At 37.2% G+C, this 27,355-nt stretch overlaps 1 protein-coding gene across 1 annotated transcript; it reads right to left on the bottom strand.

Moving 5' to 3' along the window:
• On the bottom strand, nucleotides 1–21,784 carry LOC100806914 (AP-4 complex subunit epsilon). Its single transcript, XM_003547822.5, has 10 exons — nucleotides 20,646–21,784; nucleotides 19,833–20,048; nucleotides 19,615–19,725; nucleotides 13,523–13,720; nucleotides 13,293–13,424; nucleotides 13,130–13,186; nucleotides 12,903–13,019; nucleotides 11,774–11,851; nucleotides 10,947–11,090; nucleotides 1–1,497 (listed from the first exon to the last, which is right to left on the bottom strand). The coding sequence occupies exons 1-10, from the start codon at nucleotides 21,432–21,434 to the stop codon at nucleotides 394–396; spliced, it is 2,946 nt and encodes a 981-aa protein (XP_003547870.1). The 5' UTR covers nucleotides 21,435–21,784; the 3' UTR covers nucleotides 1–393.
• Nucleotides 21,785–27,355: the final 5,571 nt, after the last annotated feature.

Below are 27,355 nucleotides of genomic sequence, written 5' to 3'. Positions count from 1 at the left end.
TGACAAAAAAAATAGTACAGCTTTGGTATATAACAAGGATGACCTGGAACTTCCAATGAAAGTATAAAATGCAATGACCGAGCACAGCGGTACCTTTCCTTCAGAATCTAGACTGAACCAAAACTCGAATGCATGGACGAAATCCCCATGCATTCAATTTCAACAAAAGCTATTCTGCACCTAGAACAAGTCCTTACCTGGTTTAGACATTCCTGCTAATTGAATCACCCAATTCTGGGTGGCTGAAATCATCCATGCCTAATCACAAATCATATTATTCAATTTTTGCATATATCAGATGATACCCAACTGTTTCTGAAACTCCAACGAGTGGTAAGTTGCAAGGTAATCTATCCTCAAACATCATGATTTAGAATTGTCCTTTCAATCAGACTAGCCAAGCAAGTCACTAAACAAGTTGGGGTTCTGACCTGAGGGTGTCACACCCATCTTCCTGACTTTTGCATCCTTTTGCAAAGAATCTTTAACATTTGGACCCTTTACAGACTGTGACAAAGGCGTCACTGTTGTTTCTACAGTAGTACCTCTGGCAGCTGCATTTGAAAACTCTGATAGAAGATTCACATTATCCCCCCTCACAGGGATAGAATAGTCACCACTGCCGCTCTCTCTACTTTCAGGAGTCTCTGCATAGAGTGCCATGATATCTGGTGCATTCGTAACAGCAGCACCACTACGATTTGCTGTAGAACTAAGGTTTGGGTCAAGAAGTCCTTCCAGTTGCTTGAATGGGTCCACAGAGGGAGGTGCAACAGTGACAGTTGGTTCTCCCAAGTCAAGCAAATCTGGAGGAGGAGATTGTTGATTAGTTTTCTCCCGAGCTACTTCACTGGGTACAGCTGCGGCTTTTGATTCCTGAGTTCTGTCTGCAGCACTAGTACTAGCCTTTGGAACCTTATTGCTAGTTGATGATCTTTTCTCAGTTTTAGTTGAACCACCAAACAATTTATCTGCAAGTTTTTGCTTTTCAGGAGAAATTTCAATCCGTTGCTTTCTTCTATCATAATTATCACGTCCTTTTGAATTTACAGCAGTTGCAACATCCATCTGAGTCACCCCATTCACTGAGTTTTGGGAAGTAGAAGTTGAGGAAGATGATGCTGGGGATGAATAAATTGGCCTACCCCATTTCTTCTGAACACCATCAAGCTTCAGCTTAAGCCCTGAGGATCCTGTCTCTGATGCTCCCATTGATGAGATCGGGTGAGTCTCCCTAGAATACAATGGCTCAGGTACTGGAACAAGGTCTGTTGAGGATGAAAGTGAAACTGGAGCAAGTTTTGACGGCATTGGAGGCTTTGGAACTTCATATGCCTCAAATCTCAGACCATGTTGTGCAGATTCATGTTGATCCTGGCTTCTGAAGTTGCTCACATTCACCATTCCATTGCGCTCATCCTCCGGAATGTAGGGCAGAGCACCCCTTTCCAGAGACTGCTGGACATATTCATACAGGAAAGAAAGATTCTTATCAACCTGCATAGAAGATTCAACACAAAAATCTTAGGTCAGAAAAATAGGTTCATATGGTGATATGCATCATTCAAAAGCACATTATTACATTATAGTGAAAATAGAAGAATATGTATATGTTACAAATTTAAAAAGTTAAACATGTCAACAACTCAATGGTCAAAAAATGTTTCAGGAAAAGACATTAATTGACAGATCCATGACCATCAAAGTTTAAAACAGACAAGAATAAAGATTTGGGAAGAAGAGATTCCGTTATCTGAATTTTGAATTAAAGTGGCAATAGAATTCGACTACAGGAAGAAAACCACACTAAGCAAACCAGCAAAGCAACTACAGAACAGTTGAGATGTAGACAATGTATAATTGTGAATTCATGATGCATCCTTTCACCAAAGAAGATTTACAATGGCATGAAGGGAGAACTATTTTTATAGCTTTTCAATAATATGGAAGCATTAGAAATCCAGGAGGACAAATACAATGACTTACCATCATAGAATTTGAGTTGGAGAGCCAGAATATAAGATGAATAATGGTAAAGTTGTTGGTACTGATGATATTCCTATTGAAGTTTGGAAATGTATAGGAGAATAGAATATCATTTGAATCACTAAGCTATTTGATGAGATTTTGATATCTAAGAAAATACTAGATATGAGTAGATGAGGAAAACTTAGGTTCCAATATATAAGAACAAAGGAGGTATTCAGAATTGTGTACATTACAAAGGGATAGTCATGTTTCAAAAAATCATGTTTGGTGTTCAAAGTGGATTATGAGAACGCATATGAATCTGTGAGTTGGGGATTCCTAATTTATATGATGAGAAGAATGGGCTTCTGTTCGAAATGGATCCAATGGATAGAGGGTTGTCTGACATCAGCATCGGTTTCAGTTTTGGTGAATGGTAGCCCTTCGGCACAATTTTTATGATACGAACCAATGAATAGTATAATAATGAAACAGTAATTATGAATCAATGGGGTGGAAAAGAGAGCTTTATTATAATGAGAAAAGGGAAAACAGTACAGAATTTAGGAATCACAAACCCCTAGGATTTGCCAAGAGCTAGGCTCATTCAATAGAGAGGACAGTACTCTCTATCCTATTTGCACTAAAAGCCAAAATGCCAAGATCCCCCTAAAATTCCTTTCTGACTCCTTATAACTAGGAATGAAAAAGCCATGATGCTCTCTCCCTTCAACACGTCATATCAACAATAACAACTTCAGCCACTAATTCCCTTTGTGCCCTTCCTTCTAGAATAGACGTATAAGATCCTGGGACCACCTGTGGTGTGATGAATTAATTGTTCTGGTGTCCTATCTTCTGCTGCCACGTGGATCCTATCATTTTACCTTAGAAAGGGCTTAGACAAGGAGATCCATTATCTCCTCTCCTCTTCAATATGGTGGTAGAGGCACTCAGTGGATTGATGTCCCAAGCGATTGAGAAGGGGTTGTTTAGGGGATTTTTATGTGGTAAAAACAAGGTGGAGATTAGCTTGCTTCAGTATGCGGATGACATAATATTTTTTGGGGAGGCATCGATGGAAAATGTTAGAGCAATCAAAGCAATGCTGAGGGCTTTTGAACTTGTATCAGGCCTCAAAATCAATTTTGCTAAAAGTGGGTTTGGTGCTTTTGGAGTGTCGGATGGGTGGAAAAACGTTGCCGTTGAATACCTCAATTGTAGTTTGTTGACATTCCCTTTCACATACCTTGGTGTTCCTATTGGAGCAAATCCGAGATCATCTCAGACATGGGACCCTATCATATCTAAGTGTGAGAGAAAATTGGCAAAATGGAAGCAGAGACACTTGTCTTTTGGGGGGAGAGTGACTCTCATAAAGTCAGTGCTAACGTCCATTCCTATTTACTTTTTATCTTTTTTCAGGGTGCCTAAGAAGGTGGTGGACAAGCTTGGGAGACTTCAGAGAAGGTTCCTATGGGGTGGGGATCACGAGCAAAGTAAAATAGCTTGGGTAAAATGGGAAACGGTGTGCTTGCCAAAAGAAGCTGAGGGGGCTGGGAGTCAGACATTAAGTCTTTTAACATCTCACTATTGGGCAAATGGAGATGGAGCTTATTTCAGAGCCAAAAGGAGCTGTGGGCTAAGGTATTGGTCTCAAAATATGAGGGTTGGAGGGGTTTAAGTGAAGTAACTTCAGGAAGGGGTGAATCAGCATGGTGGATGGATTTAAAGGTTATGTTTAATCACCCACAGTACGAACACAATGAATTCTACAACATCATGGAGGGTTGGAAGTGGGGACAAGTTTAAATTTTGGGAGAATAGATGGATGGGTGATGAGGACACGCTACTTGCAAGATATCCTAGGTTATTTAGTATCTCTACACAGCAAAACCGGAGTATACAGCACATGGGGGCCTTCAAAGATGCGGGGTGGGAATGGGATTTTAGGTGGAGAAGACCATTGTTTGATAATGAAATAGAGATGGCGGTTTCATTCTTATCGGAGGTTGCACGTCACCCAATTCAGCCGCACATAGGTGATAAATGGGTGTGGAAGGTAGATCAAAGTGGGGAATACACGTCAAAATCTGCTTATTGTGTGTTGAGGGGGGAAATAGCTGAACACCAACAGGATGGAGCATTCAAGGAGCTATGGAAGCTTAAGCTGCCGCCTAAGATTGTTATATTTGCGTGGAGGCTAATTAGAGATAAACTCCCAACTAGAGCAAATTTGTAGACTCGACAGATTCAGGTTGAAGATGCAACTTGCCCATTCTGCAGCGAGGTGGAGGAAAGCGCAGGTCACTTATTTTTTCACTGTCACAAGATAATTCCAGTATGGTGGGAATCCTTGTCTTGGGTAGATCTGTCTGGGGCCTTCCCAAATCACCCAAGGCAATATTTCCTCCAACACATACATGGGGTGACAGAGGGAATGAGGTCTACTAGATGGAAATGGTGGCGGTTGACGCTGACTTGGACCATTTGGAAGCAAAGAAATGACATTATTTTCTCCAATGGTTCACTAAATGCCAACAGAATCCTAGATGATGCACTTTTCACATTATGGACGTGGCTTACAAACTTGGAAAAGGATTTCAACACTCACTATAACTACTGGTCTTCCAATGTTAGAGCAGGGTTTCTCAATAGAGTAGGATAGATTATTACAGCATTTTCTAGTACTAAGGATTTCTGTAATATTCTATATATAGTTCATATCTTTGGTCTAATGCATTGTCATGGGGCCAAATTTGGACTGTAATATGTATTACTAGTACCCCTGGTACTCAATTAATATATCATATTATTTTTGCTGAGCAAAAAAAAAACAAAGGGATAGTCATGCTTTGAAATTAGGAAAAATGACATTGGCGATTAAGAAAAGAGACCAGGATTGCAGTGGTTTTCCATGAACAGACTAAACACGTTAACACATTGATGAAGATTGTCACTTTATCAGAGAAAAGGTACTCTCATGGGGAAATCACCACTGACTTCATCAGCTCCACTGACCGATTGGCAGATATACTCACCAAATCCCTCAAAGGCTCACGTGCACTACTTTTGTAATAAATATGGTTCATAAGATATATATGCTCCACTTGAGGGGGTGTTAAATATATGATCATTGTTAAAGATATGATTTGATTACTATAACTAGGGAATTATCATTAGCTGATAATTAGGGATTATTGTCATTAATAGTCTTGATTATGTTTCCCTAAATTGCACTGTTATTCAGTTATAAATAAGAGTATACATGTGTGATACTACACACAATTACATTAAACCCTTTCTATATGGTATCAGTAGATTTCTAGGTTATTTTATCCCTTTCTCTTTCTTCTCTTTTTTTACTTTCCTTCAGCCGCAGCCTGCCCTTTTTTTGTCGCATGAACAATAACTGTGCTGCCACCCAGCTGCTATTTCGCCAATGTGACCCATCGATTGGAAGCGTCACCCTCCGGTGAACCCAACACCGCCAACCGCGCCACCAGACTCTGACGTGCGAATCTCACGTGCCACCACTTGTTTCAGAGGAATATTCTACTCTTATGCCCTTTACTACTGATGCAAAGACCTTTTACAAACAACACGGACAGTTCTTCATGGTGGTTGCTTTTGCTGGACTCACTGGACCTTAAGGCAGTCCGTGACCAGATTTTATCGAACCCCATAGTTCCTACCTATGACTTAGTTTAGGAATAGTTGTTGTGTCTCTCCATTTCACATAGCTTTGGACCCTCTTCCACTTCTACCGGGGATTCCTCTGCCCTTGTCTCTCACTCCTCTCATTGTGGAGGTCGTGGTATTCACTGCCACTACTGCAAGAACTAGGATCATGTTGAAGCAAATTGTCGCATCAAAGCTAGGGAATTGTCCCAATCAGTTAATGTAGCCCAAGTCACCACCTCTGCCTCAGATATTACTATCTCCACTACAGAATATAATGAGCTTCGAGCAGCCAACAAACCTGCATCAACTGTTACCTTTGTGGCTCAGTCTGGTAATCATGTAGCCTTTGTTTCTCAGTTCTCCTTTCTTGGACCTTGGATTCTTGATTTTGGTGCCTCTAATCATATGATTGGTACCAATCTATTTTCTCTTCCTTCACTTTTCCAGAAACACCCTCAAATTAAAGTCCGAGTCATCGAACAAACACACCCTCTTCCTCAACTCTCATTAAATTTTGTTTTATTTGTTCCTGGTTGTCCTTTTAATTTAATATCTATTAGCAAACTCACCGCACTCTTGATTTTTCTATCCGGTTTGTTAATAATACTGTTCTTGTACAGCATTGACGCACAGGACAAATGATTGGAGCATGACATGAGTCTAGAGGATTATATCAGCTTACGCCTTCAGTTGCCTATGTCTCATATGCATCTCCAGCTCTCATACATCAACGCCTTGGCCACCCGAATCTGGATAAATTGCATCTATTAGTTCCCAGTCTTTCTAATGTTATGTCCTTTCAGTGCGAGTTGTGTCAACTAGGTAGACATAATCGTATCAGTTATGATTCTCGTGTCAATAAGCACGTTGTGTCACCTTTTGTCTTAGTTCACTTTGATATTTGGGGTCCCAATCGAGTCTGTTCCACATTAGGACATTTTGATTGTCACGTTTATAGACGATTTCCCTCGTTGTACTTGGGTTTTTCTAATGAAGAATCGTTCTGATGTTTTTTTCTATTTTTCGAAGTTTTTTTGCTGAGATTCAAAATTAGTTTGGCTCCTCAATTAAAATTTTACAAATTGATAATGCAAAAGAATATTTGTCGTCCCAATTTCAATCCTTTTTATACTCGCAGGGGATTCTTCATCAAACATCATGTGCCCACACGAAAACAAAATGTTGTTGTGGAACGCAAAAATTGTCACTTGGTGGAAACAGCTCGCACCCTTCTTCATCACTATAATGTTCCACTTTGCTTTGGGGAAACGCTCTTTTTACTGCTTGTCATCTGAATCATTGCATGCCTTCATTGGTTCTCAATAATCAAATTCCTTATTCCATCTTAAATCCTAAACATGACCTTCATTTTGTCCCCTCCATGTGTTTGGAAGTACATGTTTTGTCCATGATCTCACTCCAGGTAGAAATAAACTCTCTACCAAGTCTCTAAAATGTATTTTTCTAGGTTACTCCTGCCTCCAAAAGGGTTACCGATGCTTCTCTCCTCAACTTCAACGATATCTGGTCTCTGCTGATGTTACAATCTTTGAGACTACTCCTTTCTTTTCTTCCACCATTGAAGATGTCCCTCTAGAGGTTCCACCTGTTGTTCCAGAACCACTCGTTGCTCCTGCTCCTGCTCCAAGTCCACCTCCACTATTGACATACCACTGACGGACACAGGCACTACTGGTAGCACCACCTACTAGTCCTCCAGCATCATCTACTCCAAACATTTGTCCACCACCATTGCCTACATCTGAATTTCCCATTGCCCTACACAAAGGTGTTCAGTCCACTCATAATCCCAATCCTTTATAGGCTTTTACTCTTTAGTGTGACCGTTTATCTCCCTCCTATTACTCATCTTTGGATTCTGTGTCTATTCCAAAGTCTATAGGTGAAGCCATGGCTGACCACAATTAGCAACAGGTGATGCTAGCAAAAATGGTTGCGCTAGATGCCAGCAACACATGCGAGCTTGTTCCCCTGCCTCCCAACAACTCCACTATTGGGTGTCGTCGGGTCTATACAATGAAGATTGCACCAGATGGCACTATTAATCGCTACAAAGCTCGCCTAGTGGCTAAGGGATATACTCTTTTCTGGTCTTGATTATGGCCACAATTTTTCACCAATGGCCAAAATGACCTTTGTTCGACTTTTTCTTGCTATGGCCACAATCCAACATTGGCCTCTTCACTAGTTGGACATCAAAAATGCCTTGCATGGTTAGTTGCAAGAAGAGGTGTACATAGATCAGCCACCCGGTTTTATAGTCTTCGATGACTCTCGCCTTGTCTGTAAGCTTTGCCACTCACTCTATGGCTTGAAGCAATCTCCCCATGCCTAGTTTGGTTGTTTCAGCTCCAATCTGCTTGAGTTAGGCATGACTCGTTGTGAAGTTGATCAATCGGTATTTTTCCTTCATTCTAAAGCTAGATTGTGACTATCTCATTGTATATGTTGATGACAACATCATCACTGGCAATGACTTTGCGAGGATCCTTCGCCTCAAGTCTCACCTTCATAGTCAATTTCAGACTAAGGACTTGGGCCCCCTCTGGTAATTCCTTGGCATTGAAATTGCCCGATCCTCATCTCCCAGCGGAAGTTGCCTTAGACATTTTAACCAAGATTGGTATGGCTGATTGTCGCCCGAGCGATACTCCCATGGATCCTAATATGAAGCTTCTTCCGAGTCAGGGGGAGCCATCGAAAGACCCCGGAAGATATCGTCGTCTAATAGGCAGCCTTAATTACCTCACTACTATCACTAGACCAGATATCACATTTGCAGTCAGTGTGGTTAGCCATTTCATGAAGGAACCATGTGATAGTCATTGGAATGTTGTGATACAAATCCTTTGATACCTCAAAAATGCACCAGGTTGCAAATTAATATATGGAGATAAAGGCAATGCCAAAATTGTCCGCTATTTTGATGCTGACTGGGCAGGATCACCATCAGATAGGAGGTCCACTTGTGTTCTCATTAGAGAGAACTTGATCTCTTGGAGGAGCAAGAAGCAGAAAACAGTAGCTAGATTCAATGCTAAAGCTGAGTACCGTGCTATGGCAGCAGTTGCATTCGAGATTACATGGCTTAGGCAACTTCTCCAACAGCTAAAATTTGGAGACACTCAGGATACTAGACTGTTATGTGACAATCAAGTTGCTCTCCATATTTCATCAAATCCAATCTTCCATGAGCGGACTAAACAAATAGAAATTGACTGTCACTTTGTGAGAGAGAAGGTGCTCTCAGGAGAAATCATCACCGACTTTGTCAACTCCGGTGACCAAATTGCAGACATGCTTACTAAATCCCTCAAAGGTTCTCGTGTTGACAACATATGTGACAAGCTTGGTTCATATGACATATATGTTCCAACTTGAGGGAGTGTTGAAAACATGTTTTGATTACTATAATTAGGGAATTATCATTAATTGATAATTGGGGATTATTGTCATTAATAGACTTGATTATGTTTCCCTAAATTGTACTGTTATTCAGTTATAAATAAGAGTATACATGTGTGATACTACACACAATTACAATAAAACCTTTCTATACTTATAATATTGAAATAATGCAAATATGGAAATGTGTAAAGTTTCTAATGCGAGAAATTTGGGATTGACTTTATTCTTTGTATCCTTAATTAAATCCTATCTTGATTATAAAAATAAGGATTACATGTGTGGGTATTACACACATCAGAAAACACTTCGTTCACACTCTAAATTGGGAAACTATTTATAAGTCTCCATGGATTGGAGAGCCTAGAAAATATATTACGCAGACAATTAGGAAAAGAAAGGAGCCTCAAGTGGTAAACTTCTAAGAAAGATTTGGGTGCAACTTAAACCTTTTAAGGAAAAAAGAAAATTGACTAAGACAATGAAGAATCTGGATTTGAAAATAATTGTGGGGAATTGAAGAGAAGAGGGATATGCCTCACTAAATGACAAGGGAGAAAAAAAAAACATGTTAGGGTTGGGAAGGGGATTAGATTTTTCAAGTTTGTCTTAATTTTCCATTATTTTGTTGTTATTTGAACTTGATGGGTTTTTTACTTCTAGTGAACTTATGTTATGAGACTTACGATATTTGCCTATAAAGTTTTTGAATTGTGATATTTTTAGTTTGCTGTTCTTTGACATATTGTTAGCTTGTTTGGATGTGTGTGTGTAGCTATCACACATCTGCCATAACCTGCAATGCTATCCATCATATTTTCATGGCAGATTTATGGCTCGCCACCATGAACCAGCATCTGCCATTAATAACACTGGTCATCATACAGCTACAGAAATTAATTATGATAGGATGGTTATAACTGATAGAAGGTATGAAATATGAATAACTTGCAATTACTGAAATCATAACTTTGTCTAAGTCTGAATGCTGAAATATAATATCTTGAAGAGACCTTTCTTGACCACACATTTTCCATGTACTAAATACCAAAAAAGTGAGCAAAGCATTATGTATGAAAACAGGAAAAATATTATCATAAGTGTTTTCCCACCTAGATGAAGTCAGCTACATAAATCAAATAATTTCATCATAAATCATATTTACAAACTACAAACCTTTAAATCCTTGATGGTTTCTCCTATAGTTTTTCTCACTTTCCCTCTACCTCTAGCAATTGGGATACCCTTCAGCTGATCTACTCTTCTAAAATATTGTGTTTATTAACAAAGAAAGAATACAAGTGTTCTTCTCACAATTTCCAGAGCATGAGATCTCTCCCCAAAACCTTTTTTTCACTCTAAACTGAATGTCCCCAGTCTTCTCTCACTATCTATTTATTTTGCTCATTCTATCAGAAGCAAAACTAACAATTACTAACCAACCATAACTCCACCAACTAACAGAACCAGCCCATAGGACTAGCCTAAAACATTCATTTTTAATCCTATCTTGTCTAGTTCGTCCACTCATCCAATGCAATATCCACATCTTTGATAAACTGAGTTTATTCTCTTATTGACATTTTACCACTCAACATTAATTGCTGTTCAACATTGTACGCCTAAAATTTTGCCTTCAACTTGAGTTGTACCTTTGTATCACAAATAACACCTGAAACACTTCTTCCATTTCATTTTTCCTACTTGAATCCTATGTTTACATTTCCCACTATTTCTTTGTCATTTAGTATGAGACACAGGATACTTAAACTGTGACTTGAAGTATGGTATGGTCTCCAATTTTCACTTCTAAGAATAATACTATAATCTTAAAATAATATAAGAAAGGGAAAAACATTAACAATAACCTCAATATCTTCACAACTTGCATCTTGGGGCATTATTGTTTCAACAGCTCGTGCATCCAAACCAATAAGAGCTTGCAATTCATATGCACGTTGCTGCAAATCAGTGGAGTGGGATGCTAATAGTTCTTCAATAAAAGATAGACACTGCATGTAGACAAGAAAAAGTTACTCATACTGTCAGGCACTGTATCAGTCAAATATCAGCATCACGTTGTATTATATATAAAGAAAGTAGGATTCTTTCATTAACAGCCTAGCCACATGAAAAATGATATTAGATAATAATCATTCGCATAATACAATGGAAAACAAATATTTAATTATGGAGCATTTGGTGGAGGATTTTACTGACAACTTTTTCACAAGAAAACCAAGGTTCAAAATTAAGAACATATATAACTCAAGAAAGAAGAATTTCCAATAAATTTATAAATTTAACAGCTTATAATATAAAAAATGCTACTAAGCATTTGAGAAAAAAAAAACTCCCAAAGAAATTAGCAAAACCAAACATGTTACTAATCTTCATATTTCTCAGAGTAAATATTTTGTTAAATTATCAAACAAACTGAACTTTGAAACTTCATGGATTATAATAGCCATGTAAATAACAAGATTTATGCAGTTGTCAACACTTTAGAAGTCAGAAGAATTCATCAAACACAATATCATCGGAGCAATTCATTGGTATGATGACAAAGATGTACATACATTACAAAGCATAGTCACAGGTTAGATGTATAACATTTAAATATTCACTTCCATCACAGAAAGCCCATGATACAGATGAGACACAGAACTTTAACCTAAATTATTTCAGCAATTACCTCAGGTAGCATATCAACTTTCCTCCCAGCCGCTATTTCAAATGCATAAATTTTTGTTAATGCTGAAACCGCATATGCCTTCACATCAAGCAAAGTTAGTACCAATTCAAAATTGTTCAGACCGGAAGATTGAATAAATTGGTATATTAGACCAGAACAAAGGGTTAAGGCCAAAGAAGGGTCATACAACTAACAAGATGAACATCATAGCAGAAGTCAGGACGAAAATCAAGGATTAGTAGTACTATAATGTGCTCCCAATTTTGTAACATCTAACACCAATTGCAACACCATTACACTCTTAACTCAGAATCAAGAATACAAAAAATGAGATGAGGTAGGAGGAATACTACCTACACTATTATTGGTTCATTATCCAAACAGTCAATCATAGTGTGTTAAAAGGGTGTTAAAGAGTGTATTGCTAGTATTCTTCAATATAGAATATCATTACATCAATTATATTTCATTAAAAAAGCATTAAAATTTATTTGTTCTAACACATCCACACATTTACACGGAAAAGAAACAACTGGGATCTCTCCAATGAGATGAACATAGCAATGTAACTGCTAGAATATACCAAGCATCATAGCTTATTCCATGCTCAGCCAATTCAATCAGAAAGGGGATGCTTGTCCAAGCATGTACTTTTAGAAATGTAACTGCTAGAATAATACCAATCAATATAGCTTATTTCATGCGCGGCCAATTCAATCAGAAAGGGGATAATGCCTGTCCAAGCATGTATTTTTAATATTAAATAATTATCCTAATTTTCATGCCAAACTAATAACACTGATCAAATTGCAGATCTGGACAAGAATCATTTAAGCTATCTAAAAGAAGTAAACTGAAGTAATTGATTCTTGAGAATGTGTATCAGTTGAAGTGAAGAGAAACAGGTGTGAGCAAAAGATTGAAAATCCTGACAAAAACTTCTCAATAAAACTGGAATGAATCTATTGGCTATACTTACATGGAAATTTAGATTATGCCTCAAAATCAGTCCAGTTATGTCTAATTTCAAATTGGTAGCAAGTTAATTTGATAACTTTTCCCCTCTTCTTATCAGTAAAATGTTGGATTTCACTAATACAAAACAAAATAATTGGAATTAGATAAATACCTTAACAGTTTCATCATTTGAATATGCCTCTGCAACATCACATAGCTTCCCAGTGATATAGGAAGCAGAATACTTTCCATCAGCTGTGCCATATTCCCCCAGAACCCAACAGATTACCTGTAATTAGTACTACATATTATGCTAAAAGACAGATCTGACTCCTTGAAAAGTAAAACAAGTGGGGAAATATAAAACATAAAAAAAAAGGATAGAAAGTTAGAAACTACTTGAAGAAATGCTGACGGAAGCTTTGGCTCCCCAATAATTTGCAAATATGACTCAACCTACGTCTCAGAAAACAGCTTCAGTTCAGTAACATGTGCATGCACATGAGCAATTCTGTAGTGGACATATACACAATAAAAGGGTTCAATTATCAAAATAACATACAGCAGATGATCTCAACTGACTATATGCAGCATCATCATCCTCTCCAAATCCTTCACCAATCAATCGCATTAAATTATGGGCCACCTTAATATTCACAAGATCTCCAGCATGCTCAAAGACTTTATTCATGGTCTGCAAAATCAAAGAACAAGGTATTATTGGTTATCAATGAATGTTTGCAAAACATAAATAATTCAAAATCAAGAACATAAATGCAGCAACACCATTACCTGTATAAACCAATGATTACTAGGAGCAAATTGCTCTGCAAGTTCGACACATCGAGATGCTATATATGTTTTATAATGATCATCACTTATGCTAATCATGTAATCAATCATTCTGTCAACAATCACTTCGACATTGGAAGACTTGGTCATTTTGTAGAGTAGTTCAAAAGTTTTTCGCTTCAGAGTATCATCAGGGTCCTGCACCATACAAATTGAATTTAATTTGAAGTTCTGAACTGCAAAGTTTGGGATTAACTTAAAATATTGAAATATATTCCAAAATCTCACAAATAAGTGTGTCATTCTAAAGAGTAAAGACCAATTGAGATTCTTTACTAGTTCTCAAAAGCAAAATCTGTTTGAGTTCAAATACAATTGGTGAGTAACCACTAAGTGGAACCATCTAACAGATTAAAATTTGGTAGAAAAAATAGATAAACAGAGAGATAGAGGGGCAACATCTAATTACTAAACACAAGGAGGATCATTTAATAGATTAAAATTAGGATGATTCTCATAGTCAATCCAGGTATTGAAGATATTTTTTCTATTTTATTCTATATTAATTCAAAATTAAATAAATTGAAATAACAATTGGCAGTTACTCAACTCCTAAAGATGTCCAAACATCTGCGATTAGTGATGCAGCTTCTACAAGGATGATAAATCTTTCATCGATAATTAATTCGACAATGGTATAAATTTGATTTCGAAGATACCAAATTGGATCAATATCACGAATAACAATATCTGAGAACCTTCCTTAAAGGAGAACTGAACAAAAATTCCCTTTCAAGGGAAGACAGGGGGAGCTTGATTACGCACCTGGCTTACTCTTTGTTTAGTTACTGAAAGCACTGATGAATGATCATCCTTATTTTACAACTCAGGAAAGATAGAATACAGAAAAAAAGAAAATATATATATATAGAGAGAGAGCATTTAGGGATGTTCCATATTTTGATTCTTCCGTATCAGAGCACATTTGTCGTAATTATTGGAATAATTGTTGGAGACTCAAATGGTGGAGTGGATATGCAAGCATGATAACTTATACGTTGTTCTATATCTCGATGAATCTGACACATGACAGGCATTATTCCATGACTGCATTTTTGGTAAAGATTAATTTCCCAAATATAACAACTTATTTTCCAAAAAGCTCTTTTAGAAAGCTGGTAGAAATAAACTATTTTACAAAACATACACGTAATTTAGGACCAGTTTGTTTAAACTTATTTATTGAAATAAGTTCTTGTTTTAATAAAATAAGCAGCTTTCTGTTTTTTTAGTGTGTTTATCTAAACTGTTTCTGCTTAAAAAAAATCAGTTTTGTGCTTATTTTAAGAAGCAAAACCCATCTTCTTCTTAAAAAAGCACTTATATAAAAAGCGCATATTTTAAAGTTACTTTTTTAAGTTTAAACAAACTCACTCTTATTGTCTTACTAAGAATTTTGCCAAATTTTTCATAATGTATTTGTAAGATGTGACAAAGGCAGCAGAGAAACTCACTCTTATTTTCTAAAGGAAATGGGTTTATCATGTGGGGAAGATGACAGCAAGGTTAAGGGGATGTTATTATACATGGAGAACAGGGATGTTATGATGGCAGCAGAGAGGGGAGTTAAAAATCACAATCATGATAATTCTGTCTTATAATTCCAGAGGTTTGGGGAGGGGGGTTAAGTGGACTGCTATAAGAAGGCTGATTTCAAAACACAAGGTGGACCTTGTGTGCATTCAAGAAACTAAAAGGGAGAATTTTAACAAGAATATTTGTCATGCCATCTGGGGGAATTCCACTGCTCAGTGGGATTATGTTCCTTCTGTGCAAGCTGCTGGTGGGCTGCTTTGTATGTGGAATAACTCTATTTTTGAGGTTGAAAGGAGGGAGAAAGGAAGAAGTTTTTTAATGCTTGAAGGGAGATGCACTCACAATAACCAGAGGTTGATAATTGTCAATGTTTATGCTCCATGTGATTTTGCTGAGAAAAAAGCATTATGGGATGATATATGGCAGCTAAAAGTCTCTAACTCAAGGGGTTTATGGTGTGTTCTTGGGGACTTTAACAGTATTAGAAGTTCAGAGGAAAGGGTTAGTTTATCTCAAAGAAGGGTAGACTCACAAGACATTTCAGCTTTTAATCAATGGATCTCTGATATGGAGCTCCAGGAAATTAAATCAGTGGGTTCTAACTATACTTGGATTAGGCCTAATGGTTATGTAAAGAGTAGGCTTGACAGATTCTTGGTCTCGGATCAATGGTTATTTGTGTGGCCTGAGAGCTGCCAACATGTTCTGCAACGGGATTTATCGGACCATTGTCCGACCATTCTGCAAACTAATATGGTGGATTGGGGTCCTAAGCCCTTTAGGGTTTTTGACTGGTGGCTGCAGCAGAATCAATATCAGAAAATGGTGAGGGATACATGGTGTAATGATCAGCAGGGAGGTTGGGGGAGCATTGCTTTAAAAAATAAGCTGAAAAACTTGAAAGCTGCTATAAAACAGTGGAGTAAGGATGAGGGGAAAATTGATGCTAACAAAATATCCAGCATCCAGCAGAAACTAAATGAGATGGAGGATTTAGCTTCTAATCGTATTTTATCCGATCAAGAGCTCAAAATCAGAAACTCCCTTCAGCAGGATTTATGGAATGCTTCAATTGCTGTGGAATCACTTTTGAGACAAAAGTCTAGGATATCATGGTTGAAGGAGGGGGACTATAACTCTGGGTATTTCCATAGAATAATAAATCACTGGAGAGCTTATAATGCTATTCCAGGTATTTCTATTGATGGTGTGTGGGTGCAGCAACCTATCTTAGTGAAGAATGCAGCTGTTAATTATTTCCAGGCCAGGTTTACTGAACAGGATTATTCTAGGCCTTATTTGGATGGGGTCCCCTTTAAATCTATTTCTCAAAGACAGAGAGCAGCTGATTGTCCCATTTTCTGATCTAGAGATCAAGGAGGCTATGTGGAGTTGTGGAGGTGATAAATGCCTTGGACCAGATGGCTTTAATTTCAACTTTATAAAAAAATTTTGGGACATCATGAGTCCAGAATTTAGAAGATTTGTGGATGAGTTCTATGCTCATGGCAGCTTTCCTAGAGGAAGCAATGCTTCTTTTGTGGCTTTAATTCCTAAGTTGACTCATCCTCAGTCATTCAATGACTATAGGCCTATATCCTTGATAGGTTGTATGTATAAAGTTATAGCCAAGTTGCTGTCTAACAGACTGAGGTCTGTAATGAATGGGTTAATTGATGAAAGGCAGTCAGCCTTTATTAAAGGAAGGCATATTCTTCATGGTATTGTGATTCTCAATGAGGTGGTTGAGGAAGCAAGGAGGAATAGGAAACCTGTGATGATCTTCAAGGTGGATTTTGAAAAGGCCTACGATTCAGTTTCTTGGTCTTTTCTGGACTACATGCTGTTCAGGTTGGGTTTCTGCTCAAAATGGAGATCATGGATATCAGCTTGCCTCCACTCAGCATCTATATCTATTTTGATTAATGGCAGCCCTTCTAAGGAATTCTCCCCTACAAGGGGTTTGAGACAAGGGGATCCCCTAGCTCCCTTACTTTTCAATATTGTAGGTGAAGGTATTACTGGTATGATGAGACAAGCAGTCCACAAAAACCTTTATAGAAGCTTCTTGGTTGGAAAGAAAAAGGAGCCTATCAACATTTTGCAGTATGCTGATGACACTGTCTTTGTAGGAGAGGCTGTGTGGGAGAATATTCTTGTTATAAAGGCCTTATTAAGAGGCTATGAACTAGCTTCTGGTTTAAAGATTAACTTTGCTAAAAGTCAGTTTGGGATAATAGGGGGTGGAGTCAACTGGTCTTTGGAAGCAGCCAATTATTTGCACTGTCGACAGCTGGATTATCCTTTCCTCTATTTAGGCTTACCTATTGGGGCTAATCCATCTAGCCAGCTGGTGTGGGAGCCTCTTATTTCTAGATTCAAGTCTAAATTAGCCAAATTGGCTCAAAGAGATATATTCATGGCTGGGAAGATCACTCTTATCAATTCTGTCCTTAATGCCCTTCCAATTTATCTCCTTTCCTTTTTTAAAATTCCTCAGAAGGTAGTCAAAAAGCCGGTATCCCTCCAAAGAAATTTTTTGTGGGGTGGGGACAATGATCACAAAAAAATTCCTTGGGTCAAATGGGATGATATCTGTTTGCCTAAGACAAAGGGCGGCCTGGGGATAAAGGATATCTCTAAATTCAATTTAGCTCTGATGGGTAGATGGATATGGGCTTTTGCATCTGATCAACAGCAGCTCTGGGTCAGAATTTTAATTTCAAAATATGATGGTTGGTCAGAATTCCAAAATGCTAGTGACAAAAGGGGCTTTTCCCACTGGTGGAGAGACATTAGAAATCTGTATCACCAGTCGGACTGCAGTATTTTTAAAGACAACTTGGCTTGGAAGGTTGGGAGTGGGGAGAATATTAAATTCTGGACTGATAAATGGCTAGGGGACCAGCACACTCTGCAGCAGAAGTATAATCAGCTTTTCCACATAAGTAGACAGCAAAAGGACCACATTTCTCAAATGGGACATTTTAATAATAATAGCTGGAGGTGGGACATGAGGTGGAGGAGGAATCTCTTTGATCATGAAAGCCAGTTGGCTGTGCAGTTTATGGAGGAAATTAGTTCTGCTCCTATTCAAAGGCAGGTGAAAGATAATATGCTATGGTTGGCTGAATCTAATGGTCAATATACTACTAGATCAGTCTATAGCTTATGCTTGAACACCACTTCAGTATTTTCTGATGGCAATATCTTTAAGACTATATGGCAGCTGAATATTCCCCCTAGGGCTGTGATCTTCTGTTGGAGATTACTTAAAAATAGACTACCTACCAAGGTCAACCTTCTAAGAAGAAATGCTATTACTCAGGAAGACACCTGTTCCTTATGTGGCTGTGTGCAGGAGGATGTTTATCATTTGTTTTTAAACTGTAAGCTGACAAATGGCCTGTGGTGGGAATCTATGCGCTGGGTTCGGGTAGTAGGTCCCCTTCCCATTAACCCGGTTCACCATTTTTATCAGTTTTGTGAGGGGTTTGGGGCAAATGTGAATCACAGTACAAGATGTGGGTGGTGGATTGCTTTAATTAGTTCTATATGGCAGCATAGGAATCTGTTGATTTTCCAAGGAAAACCTTTTGATCCCTGTAAAGTTATGGATCATGCTATTTTCTTAGCTTGGTCATGGTTAAAGGCTAAGGATAAAAAGTTTAGTACTAGCTTCCACTATTGGTCCTCTAATATTTCCAATTTCGTTGCCTAGTTGGGGTTGGATCTGGCTGTTTTATGGCTTTGTTGATGGTCTTTTTGGAGGGTAGCACCTTGGTGCTTTGTATTTATATTTTCTGGTACCACTGGTACTGGTTGTTTTATCAATAATATATATATTTTTCAGCCTTCCAAAAAAAAAAAAGATGTGACAAAGGCATTTTTTTCAGCCTGACCACATCCTTACGCATCCGGATAACAATTTATTCTCTTTCTGAATTTGTGTGCAAGAGGATAAATCTTTCATAATGAATTTCCAAGACAACACACAAATGGGAAATGGCCAACGGTCTCTGATACAAGTATAAAAAACCTTCATAGACAAAGAACAGAAACTGCAAAATTGTTAAGAACACATAAGTTTTAGAGAGCATATGTTATTTAATTCCAGAATTTGTTGAATGTGTAAGTTTAATGCTGAAGCAAACAGGTGATCATCCAAACATATAACAATTCCAAATGCTTATTTCTTTCAGAAATGTAAAAATCATCAGTACATGACTATACAGATAACATCACATGTTCTTTGCATTTGCATATGCTCTATAATTTTTTCACAAAAAATAGTTATTTGTCATCCACATAACAGAGATATTTGCTGTTATTTTCTATATATAAATAATAACTTACATTAAAAGAAAAACAACCTTCTAAATAGTTAACATAAAGGGGAACAAACATACAACAATTTATAAGACCAAAATCGAAACCAGGCTATGCAAAAGCCATCCATCTTAACTCTTCAGCATTCAAGACAAAGAGATCCTCACCTCTAAGCAGTCAATGACAGCCAGTTGATGCTGTTCTGCAACATGTGGACTTATCTTTATCAGCCGACCAAGCGCATCAATGCCCATGTACTTAAGATTATGACTGTCACTCTGCCCACATAACATCAACACACATGTAACACAACATAGCCCATTAACAAACACATTATACACAAAATTCAAATACAATTCACTTCCACCACCACCAAAAAACAAACCTTCAAAAACTTCGCATTGACATCTGCAGCCGCTTCTAACAACTTAGCATTGGGATATATGGAAGAGACACAGCATATGCACCCATAAAGAATAGCATTCCCTATATTACTCGATGAATCGCCCTTCCTAATTATTTCCCCAATTACCGTATACATCTGCTCACTAGCCTGCTTGTCGCCACTCCCTAACAACGCAAGTATTTTCAGCAACTTAATCTGCAAATTTGCTCAAATCAGAAGGCAATTCAACAACACAGATGTTTTCAGCAACTTGGACCCTGTTTGGATAAACTTCTCCATAAGCACTTAAAGGAGAAGAAAATACAAACGTAAGATGATGAACTGAATTTCTCCCACAGGCTTTAATCAACTGTATGTTTGGATTGAAGTTTTGAAAGTACTTTAGCAGATTCTAATGCATAATAACCAATTCCAATACACCAAATCAAGAAAAAAAAAAGTGTTGCTGCAGACTAAAAGTACTTTTGGGTTCTCCAACTTTAATCCAAACATGAACTTATGTTTGGATGCACTTATGTTTAAATTAAAGTTTGGAAAATACTTTTGTGAATTCCAATGCACCAAATGAAGAAGGAAATTTGGGTCCAAACATGCACTTACACGCTTAACTGTTGTAAAAATCTCTCATTTAACTTCTCCATAAACCAAAATGCACAAGTTAATTTTAGCTTAAGGGATAAACCCAATTCATTTTAGCTTCCTACTTTCTTCTCCTACAAGTAATCATGTAAGAGTCCATGTAAACAGGGTTTTAATCTGCACATTTTCTCACAGATCAAACGCATGACAGACCTGAATGAACGGTGCCGGCATCTGGTGATAGTCATAGCTCTTAGGCAACCTGTGTTCCGCAACCTGTTTAAGAATGCTCACAAAGCTAACCACAAGATCCTTATAAGGGCTAGGATCAACCGCAATGAGGTCAAACAGAGGGCACAAGGTAGCACCCATTACGCCAGGGTCATTATCACACAACTTCTTCCGAAAATTCGAGATCAAATGTGAAACGGAGGACGGCGACTTGTGGTGGAACCGGTGCAGCGCCATGACGGCCTTCTTCCTCACGGCGTCTTTCGGGTGGGCGAGGAGGTCGACGACGGAGGGCAGGACGGCGGGGATGGTCTCCTCATTGATGAGGCGGCAGACGGCGCTGAGAGCCGCGCAGACGACGAGGTAGTTGTCAGATTTTAAGTCTTTTTGGATGGTGTTGACGATGAGGATGATGAGGTCGTCGTCGTCGTTTAAGAGGAGCGTGACGGCGAGGTAGCCGGTGCGTTTCAGCAGGAGGCTGTCGTCGTGCGTCATCTTGACGGCGTGGATGTGGCCGAACGACGCGTCGTGGCCGAGCATCTCCACGTAGAGGAGGCGGATGATGTACTCCTTCATCTTGCGCTTCGGGATGTCGGGCTCCGCGATGCGGCGTTTTAGGGTTTCGATCTCGCGCAGCACGATGCGGTCCTCCTCGGCCTTCGAGCGCGATTCGCCGATGGATTTCACCAGCTCGAGAAATTCCTTTGATTGCCCGAACCCGCCCTGCGATCCCATCGCGAGTTCGCGACCGATCGTCTTCAATTGCTCCATTTTTTGGTTATTTTCTGGTTTCAGTGATGCGTGGGATCGGGATCAGGGATTTGGATCTTGCGGCACGAGGGTGGTGTGGGGAAAGAGCCAAGTTTGGGGTTTTTGGGAATTGTGAGAATTGATGCGTGGAGTGTAAGTGAAGAATAAGAAGATGAGAGTTCAAACGGCGTCGTGTCGGACGGAGAAGCAGAGAAAGAGGGGGAGACCAAAAACAGTCGCTTCCTTCCTTGACTCGGCTGGCTGGTAGTGTAACAGAAATCAAACAAAGTGATATTATTTTTATTCGAAAAACAAAAACTAGAATGTTGTGATGTGAGTAGTGTGGTTACTGGTAAAACTGGTGTTGATGTACCATGAGTTTTATTGATGTTTGGCTTTTGACGAGGATAAGAAAATATAATAATGGGTTAATTTTATTTTATTGCTTAATTAATGTGTTGTATAAATACTTTTTATATTTAAAAAAAAGTAAATGCTATTTTGATTAAATGCAATAAAATAATTGAAATATTTTCTACTTGGATTATATTTTTGATCATTTTAATAGAAAATACTCTTATTCCTCCCTTCACTTTTTCTTTATACGATAGTGAGATGTATCTATGAAAATACTCTAACGTTCAAATTAGAGACATGATGATAAAAAACATATATCAATGGGTTAGAATGAATTTGATTATCTAAAACTCTTGTGATCACTTTATGCTGAAATTAAGTTTATATACTTAATTTTCTTGATTGGATAACATAAATAGAATAAGGTTATATCTTATTTTATCTTGTCTTAATTTCATGATTTCATGGAGCACTTTGGCCTCAAGTTATGTGTTTGCAATGTACTTGAAAGTAAACATAAACACAATGAGAGTGAACAATGTAGTGTTTTTTTTTTTTTTTGGGAAGGGGGTGTAAATGGAGAATTAGATGACGACTTGGATTTGGTTAAGGAATTCCCAAAAGGAAGAGAAAGAGGCACAAGGGAGGGAGAGGTTAGGATTCTCATCCATGGAAATGTGGCATTTCTAACCCCAAATGGGACTATCAATATTGTGTACATGTTAGTGTTCCATTCCACTACTAACTACAAGTGAATGATGAATCAATGAAGAGTGATGTTAGCCCGTTTGAAATTGGAGAAAAGCTTGTTCTCTTTGTCACTTCCTCACCGGTTTAATTCATTATAATGGGCTTCATCCATTGAATTTTTGGGTGACTAAATGTTTTGGGTGATTGTGTTCATGACCATGCTTATGCATCTAAATGCTTTGTGTGATAGATGGAACACCCCAAGTTTGAAGTATTAGTAATATACCTTAAGGAAAATTCTTATTAGAACTCTTTTTTTATTACATTTTATGTAAATTTTTGTGATTATTATTATGTTTGGTGTTATTTGTTATACAAGTAGTGTCAAAACCCGACTATGCCTCGGTGTATATGTTTGTGACATAAAAATATTGTTTAAGGTTAAAAAAAAACAAATTTTGTTATTTTCTTCATCACAAAATAACATTTTAGGATCATACATATTCTTCAATTTCTAAAGATAAAAGAAAAATATTTGCAACATGTAGTTACATAAAATTAATATTTATCACAAAAGCTAAATGGATTGTTTTTTAGCCAAGTTTGTGCTTTTATTCACAAAGGCATGAACTCAAGATTTTGTTTAAGAATAATAAAATGAGCTCCATTTCTATATAATTAAATTTTTAAATGAATGATTATTTCCTTTTTCATTAGATATATGTATAATAAAAATAGATGAGAAAGTTGATGAAGCATATTTTTAAAAGAAGTGTTATAAAGACAAACATTCAAAAGAAATGAACCATAACAATTATAAAAAAATATATAAAGGAGTTAAATAGTTCAATAATAAAAGTATTCATATATTTAAGTATCAAGTAAAGTAAATAACTAAATTCATAACAATAATAAACACCAAAATAAAAAAGTTAATAAAGTATACAAAATATCCAAAAACATTTGTAACTACACCACAAATTAAATAGTTCAAGCATGACCTCCATAAAGAAACATCTTCACTTGGTTATACAAAAAAATAATTAAAAATAAAAATAAAAATATATCTACATGTATAATAAGGTAAATAATAAATTTATTAGACTTAACCTTATTGTCATCCGCATCTAAGTAATACCGGAAAGTTGGATACATAAGATGATCTTTATAAGTAGGATGATCCATTTCAACACCTAATTGATCGAAGATAGAAGTATCCCAATTGAGGCCCCTATGACTTAACAAAAGATTAACCCTACCACTCAATTGATAAAATCTAGTGATACAACAAAGACCAATAATTAAGAAGCATCCATCATTGATCAATTCAAGTTCAACCTCATGAAAATTTCAATAATCTCCTAAGATATTCATAATATAAGAAAAAATAAGCAATAATTTGTGTTTCAATCCTCATGAAGCTCCCAACTATAAGTCTTCTCTGTCATGCACACACACACACACACATATCAAGAGAGGAAGGAAATTAACTCTCTTTCCTCTCTAGGGTCACCATTTATATGGCCCCTCAAGTGGAATAGTCCACTTCACACAAAACTACATAATACTACATATCAAATCACTCAACATTGCATATCTAAAATAAATTTTATCGATGTTGGTCAGTCATAAACGTTAAATTTATCGGATTTTCATATGCATTTTATAACGTTTATTTGACATTTTAGTTTACTTTAGGCCTTGTTTTGAACCAAATTAGTTTTAAATTCAATTTTTACTTTGTTTTAGGGAGAATTTTATGTTTTAGTTATTTTTATAGTTTTTTAGCAAAAATCTTTTGCTTAAGCGCTAGAGCTCTAGAGGCCCAAAATCAACTGAAAGTTCTAAAAGGAGAAATTGCAAAAATTAAAGATAAAAGATAGGAAAATCAAGAGCAATATATTTTTCAAGGATAAATCAACTAAAGAAGAAAATAATTACTTGAATTAATTAGAGATATTATTTGTTTGTAATTTCTTGTGATTATCTCCTTAATAAACCCAACTACAATTCTATAAATAGGAGACTAGGCATTCATTGTAATGAAGTAGAAGTCCCGAACAGTTCTTAGAATAATATTTTAGACTTCCACCTACTAGAAATCTCCATTATTCCATTAGACACTCTAGGTTTCATTGTATTATTTTTATGAGTGCAATTCCTTCCACCCGAGAGAGGGAATGATGAACCTTATTTCGCTTTAATTCTATCAATTCAGTACTTCATCTTAAGTTCTTTATTCGTTTGTGTAGTTAATGCTTTTATTTGATTGACCATCTTATAGATGAACTCAGGAATTAACTTGTGCTTTGGTGAGCCTTGTTGAAATCCAAACATGAATCAAGTACTTAATTGGGATTATCTCTAGGGATAGAAAAATCTTGGTTAAGCCTCACTAATTCTCGACCATTAATGTTGATTGCTTGTGTTTGTATGTCCAAGGGATTGGGTATCGGACAAGTAGTTTAGAATCTACAACCATGCGGGAGCTGGAGTAGAATACATTAGTGAGTTGGGAATGAGCAAGAGAGATGTGAAGTTACAGCGGATCGAGCGAATCCCAAGTCTAAACCTAGACATTCATTCATCAAGATCGACGTCAACATCCAAGTCTAGTATTTCTATCTTAACTTAGTTATTTTATTGTCATTTAATTTTTATTGCAATTTATTTTATGTTATTTATTTCATGAGAATTACAAAACAAAAATACAAAAACCTAGTTCTTGATTAAATAATTATATGACATTCCTCCTTTATTCCTTATCGAGACAACCTAGACGATGATTCAATTAGTACATCATGATTGGGTAACACTTGACCTATAAGTTGAATCTAATGTGAAATAAAACCCTAACAGTCGAACACCACCGGACCCAATCCCAAAACATGACAATTCATAAGAATATATTATTAGTAAGCTCACATTCATAAACATGGAACATAGTTTGCTAAGTGGTCACACTCACTTGGTCTTACAACTCATAACATAGCAATTTTCATACTTCCACATCATAACTCATCAACTAAAAAGTAGGCAAAACATTCTACAAATCACAATCACTTATTCCATACATAACATACAAATTCATATTCTCTCTCATTTAGAATTGTACACGATTGCCAACTTTGAAAATTAATTTTCCGCTTACATAGAAATGCATTTTAGGAAAATTATATATTCATCTCTTGGTTTTCAAACACAAGAAACTCATTTTTAGACTCCAAATTTCCCAAATCCACTCTTATTAAGCCCCAAAGCCCAAACTACCCTGCATTTTTTGTTAAAGATCACAAAACTTGTTTTCTCATTTCCAAGTGTTTGTAGAAATCCAATTTATATAAATTTTATGTTGAACTCAATGTTTTCAAACCAGGTGGACTCATTTTGATGGAAGCTTACTTGTGGAGCTTCTATGGAGGCTGGATCTTTGAGCTTTAATGAGGTCCTTCAATGGTGATTTTCCACCATGGAGGTGCAACGAAAGACAAAGGAGAAGAGGTGAGAGGAAGCGCCAACCACTAGGGAATAAGCCTTGGAAGAAGGAGCTTCACCACCAAGAATGTGCCTTGGACAAGAAGCTTGGAGAGGATGTTTCAATGAAGGAAAAGAAAGAGACAGAGAAAGAGAGGGGGGGGAGGGGGGGGGCACAAAATTGAAGGAGGAAAAGGAGGAGAGAAGTTGAACTTTGAGTTATGTCTCACAAGACTCTCATTCATCAAAGTTACAATAAGTGTTACACATGCTTCTATTTATAGACTAGGTATCTTCCTTGAGAAGCTTTCTTGAGAAGCTTTCTTGAGAAAACTTCCTGGAGAAGCTTCTTTGAGAAAACTTCCTTGAGAAGCTAGAGCTTAGCTACACACACCCCTCTAATAACTAAGCTCATCTCCTTGAGAAGCTTCCTTGAGTAACTTCCTTGAGAAGCTTCCTTGAGTAACTTCCTTGAGAAGCTTCCTTAAGAAGATTCCTAGAGAAGCTAGAGCTTAACTACACACACCTCTCTAATAGCTAAGTTTACCTCCTTGAGATGAGAAGCTAGAGCTTACCTACACACCCCCTATAATAGCTAATTTCATCCCTATGCCAAAATACATGAAAATATAAAAAAAGTCCCTACTACAAAGACAACTCAAAATGTCCTGAAATACAAGGCTAACACTCTATACTACTAGAATGACCAAAATACAAGGCCCAAAAGAAGGAAAAACCTATTCTAATATTTACAAAGAAGAGTGGACCCAACCTTGGCCCATGGGCTCAGAAATCTACCCTGAGGTTCATGAGAACCCCATGGCCTTCTTTAGGAACTCTAGCCCAATTCTCTTGGAGTTTTCTATCAAATACCCTTGGGGGTAGGATTGCATCATCCCCTCCACCTTGGAAAGGATTTCACCTCAAATCTCGAGGTTCTTCATACTCTGGGCTCCTTCCCTCGACACCTGTAAAAAGAATAAAAACATATGTATTAGTGGTGTTGGGTATGTGATCGAGGCCATACCCGAATCAAATAAACATTAAAATGCAGTATCTAGGAAGTGATCCTAAGTCGTCTCCTAGTGAGTAATGATCAACCAAACGTTCATAACATATAATAATAAAATAGTAACGAAATGGGGGGGGGGGTTGTTTGTTTTTGTAATTTAAACAACAAGCAAACTTTAATTAAAGAAATAACAGAACTAAAACATGTTGTTTCCCCTTGATTCAAAAGCAAGTCTCTTATCCTAGGTTACGAGAATTTATCCCTAATCAGTTCAACCACTTAATCCAACCCGAAATTAATTTACTAAGCGAAAATTAACACAAGGCTGTCATTATGTGATTATGCAACACATACACCAATTAATTCCTCTCTCATGTCCATTAAGCATGAACGTTAATTAAGCACAGAG

This window comes from Glycine max, chromosome 16 (genome assembly GCF_000004515.6).
Source record: "Glycine max cultivar Williams 82 chromosome 16, Glycine_max_v4.0, whole genome shotgun sequence".
NCBI lineage: Eukaryota > Viridiplantae > Streptophyta > Magnoliopsida > Fabales > Fabaceae > Glycine > Glycine max.
Note: the sequence above shows the minus strand (reverse complement) of the source record. Positions and strands in the feature narration are given on the sequence as shown.

Coding starts and splice junctions, on each gene's coding strand:
- LOC100806914 (XM_003547822.5), bottom strand. CDS start 21,434: ATGGAGCAATTGAAGACGATCGGTCGCGAACTCGCGATGGGATCGCAG. Junction 19,726..19,832: donor TCAATGCGAAGTTTTTGAAG/GTTTGTTTTTTG, acceptor TTATGTGGGCAG/AGTGACAGTCATAATCTTAA. Junction 11,091..11,773: donor AAGTTGATATGCTACCTGAG/GTAATTGCTGAA, acceptor GTCTACATGCAG/TGTCTATCTTTTATTGAAGA.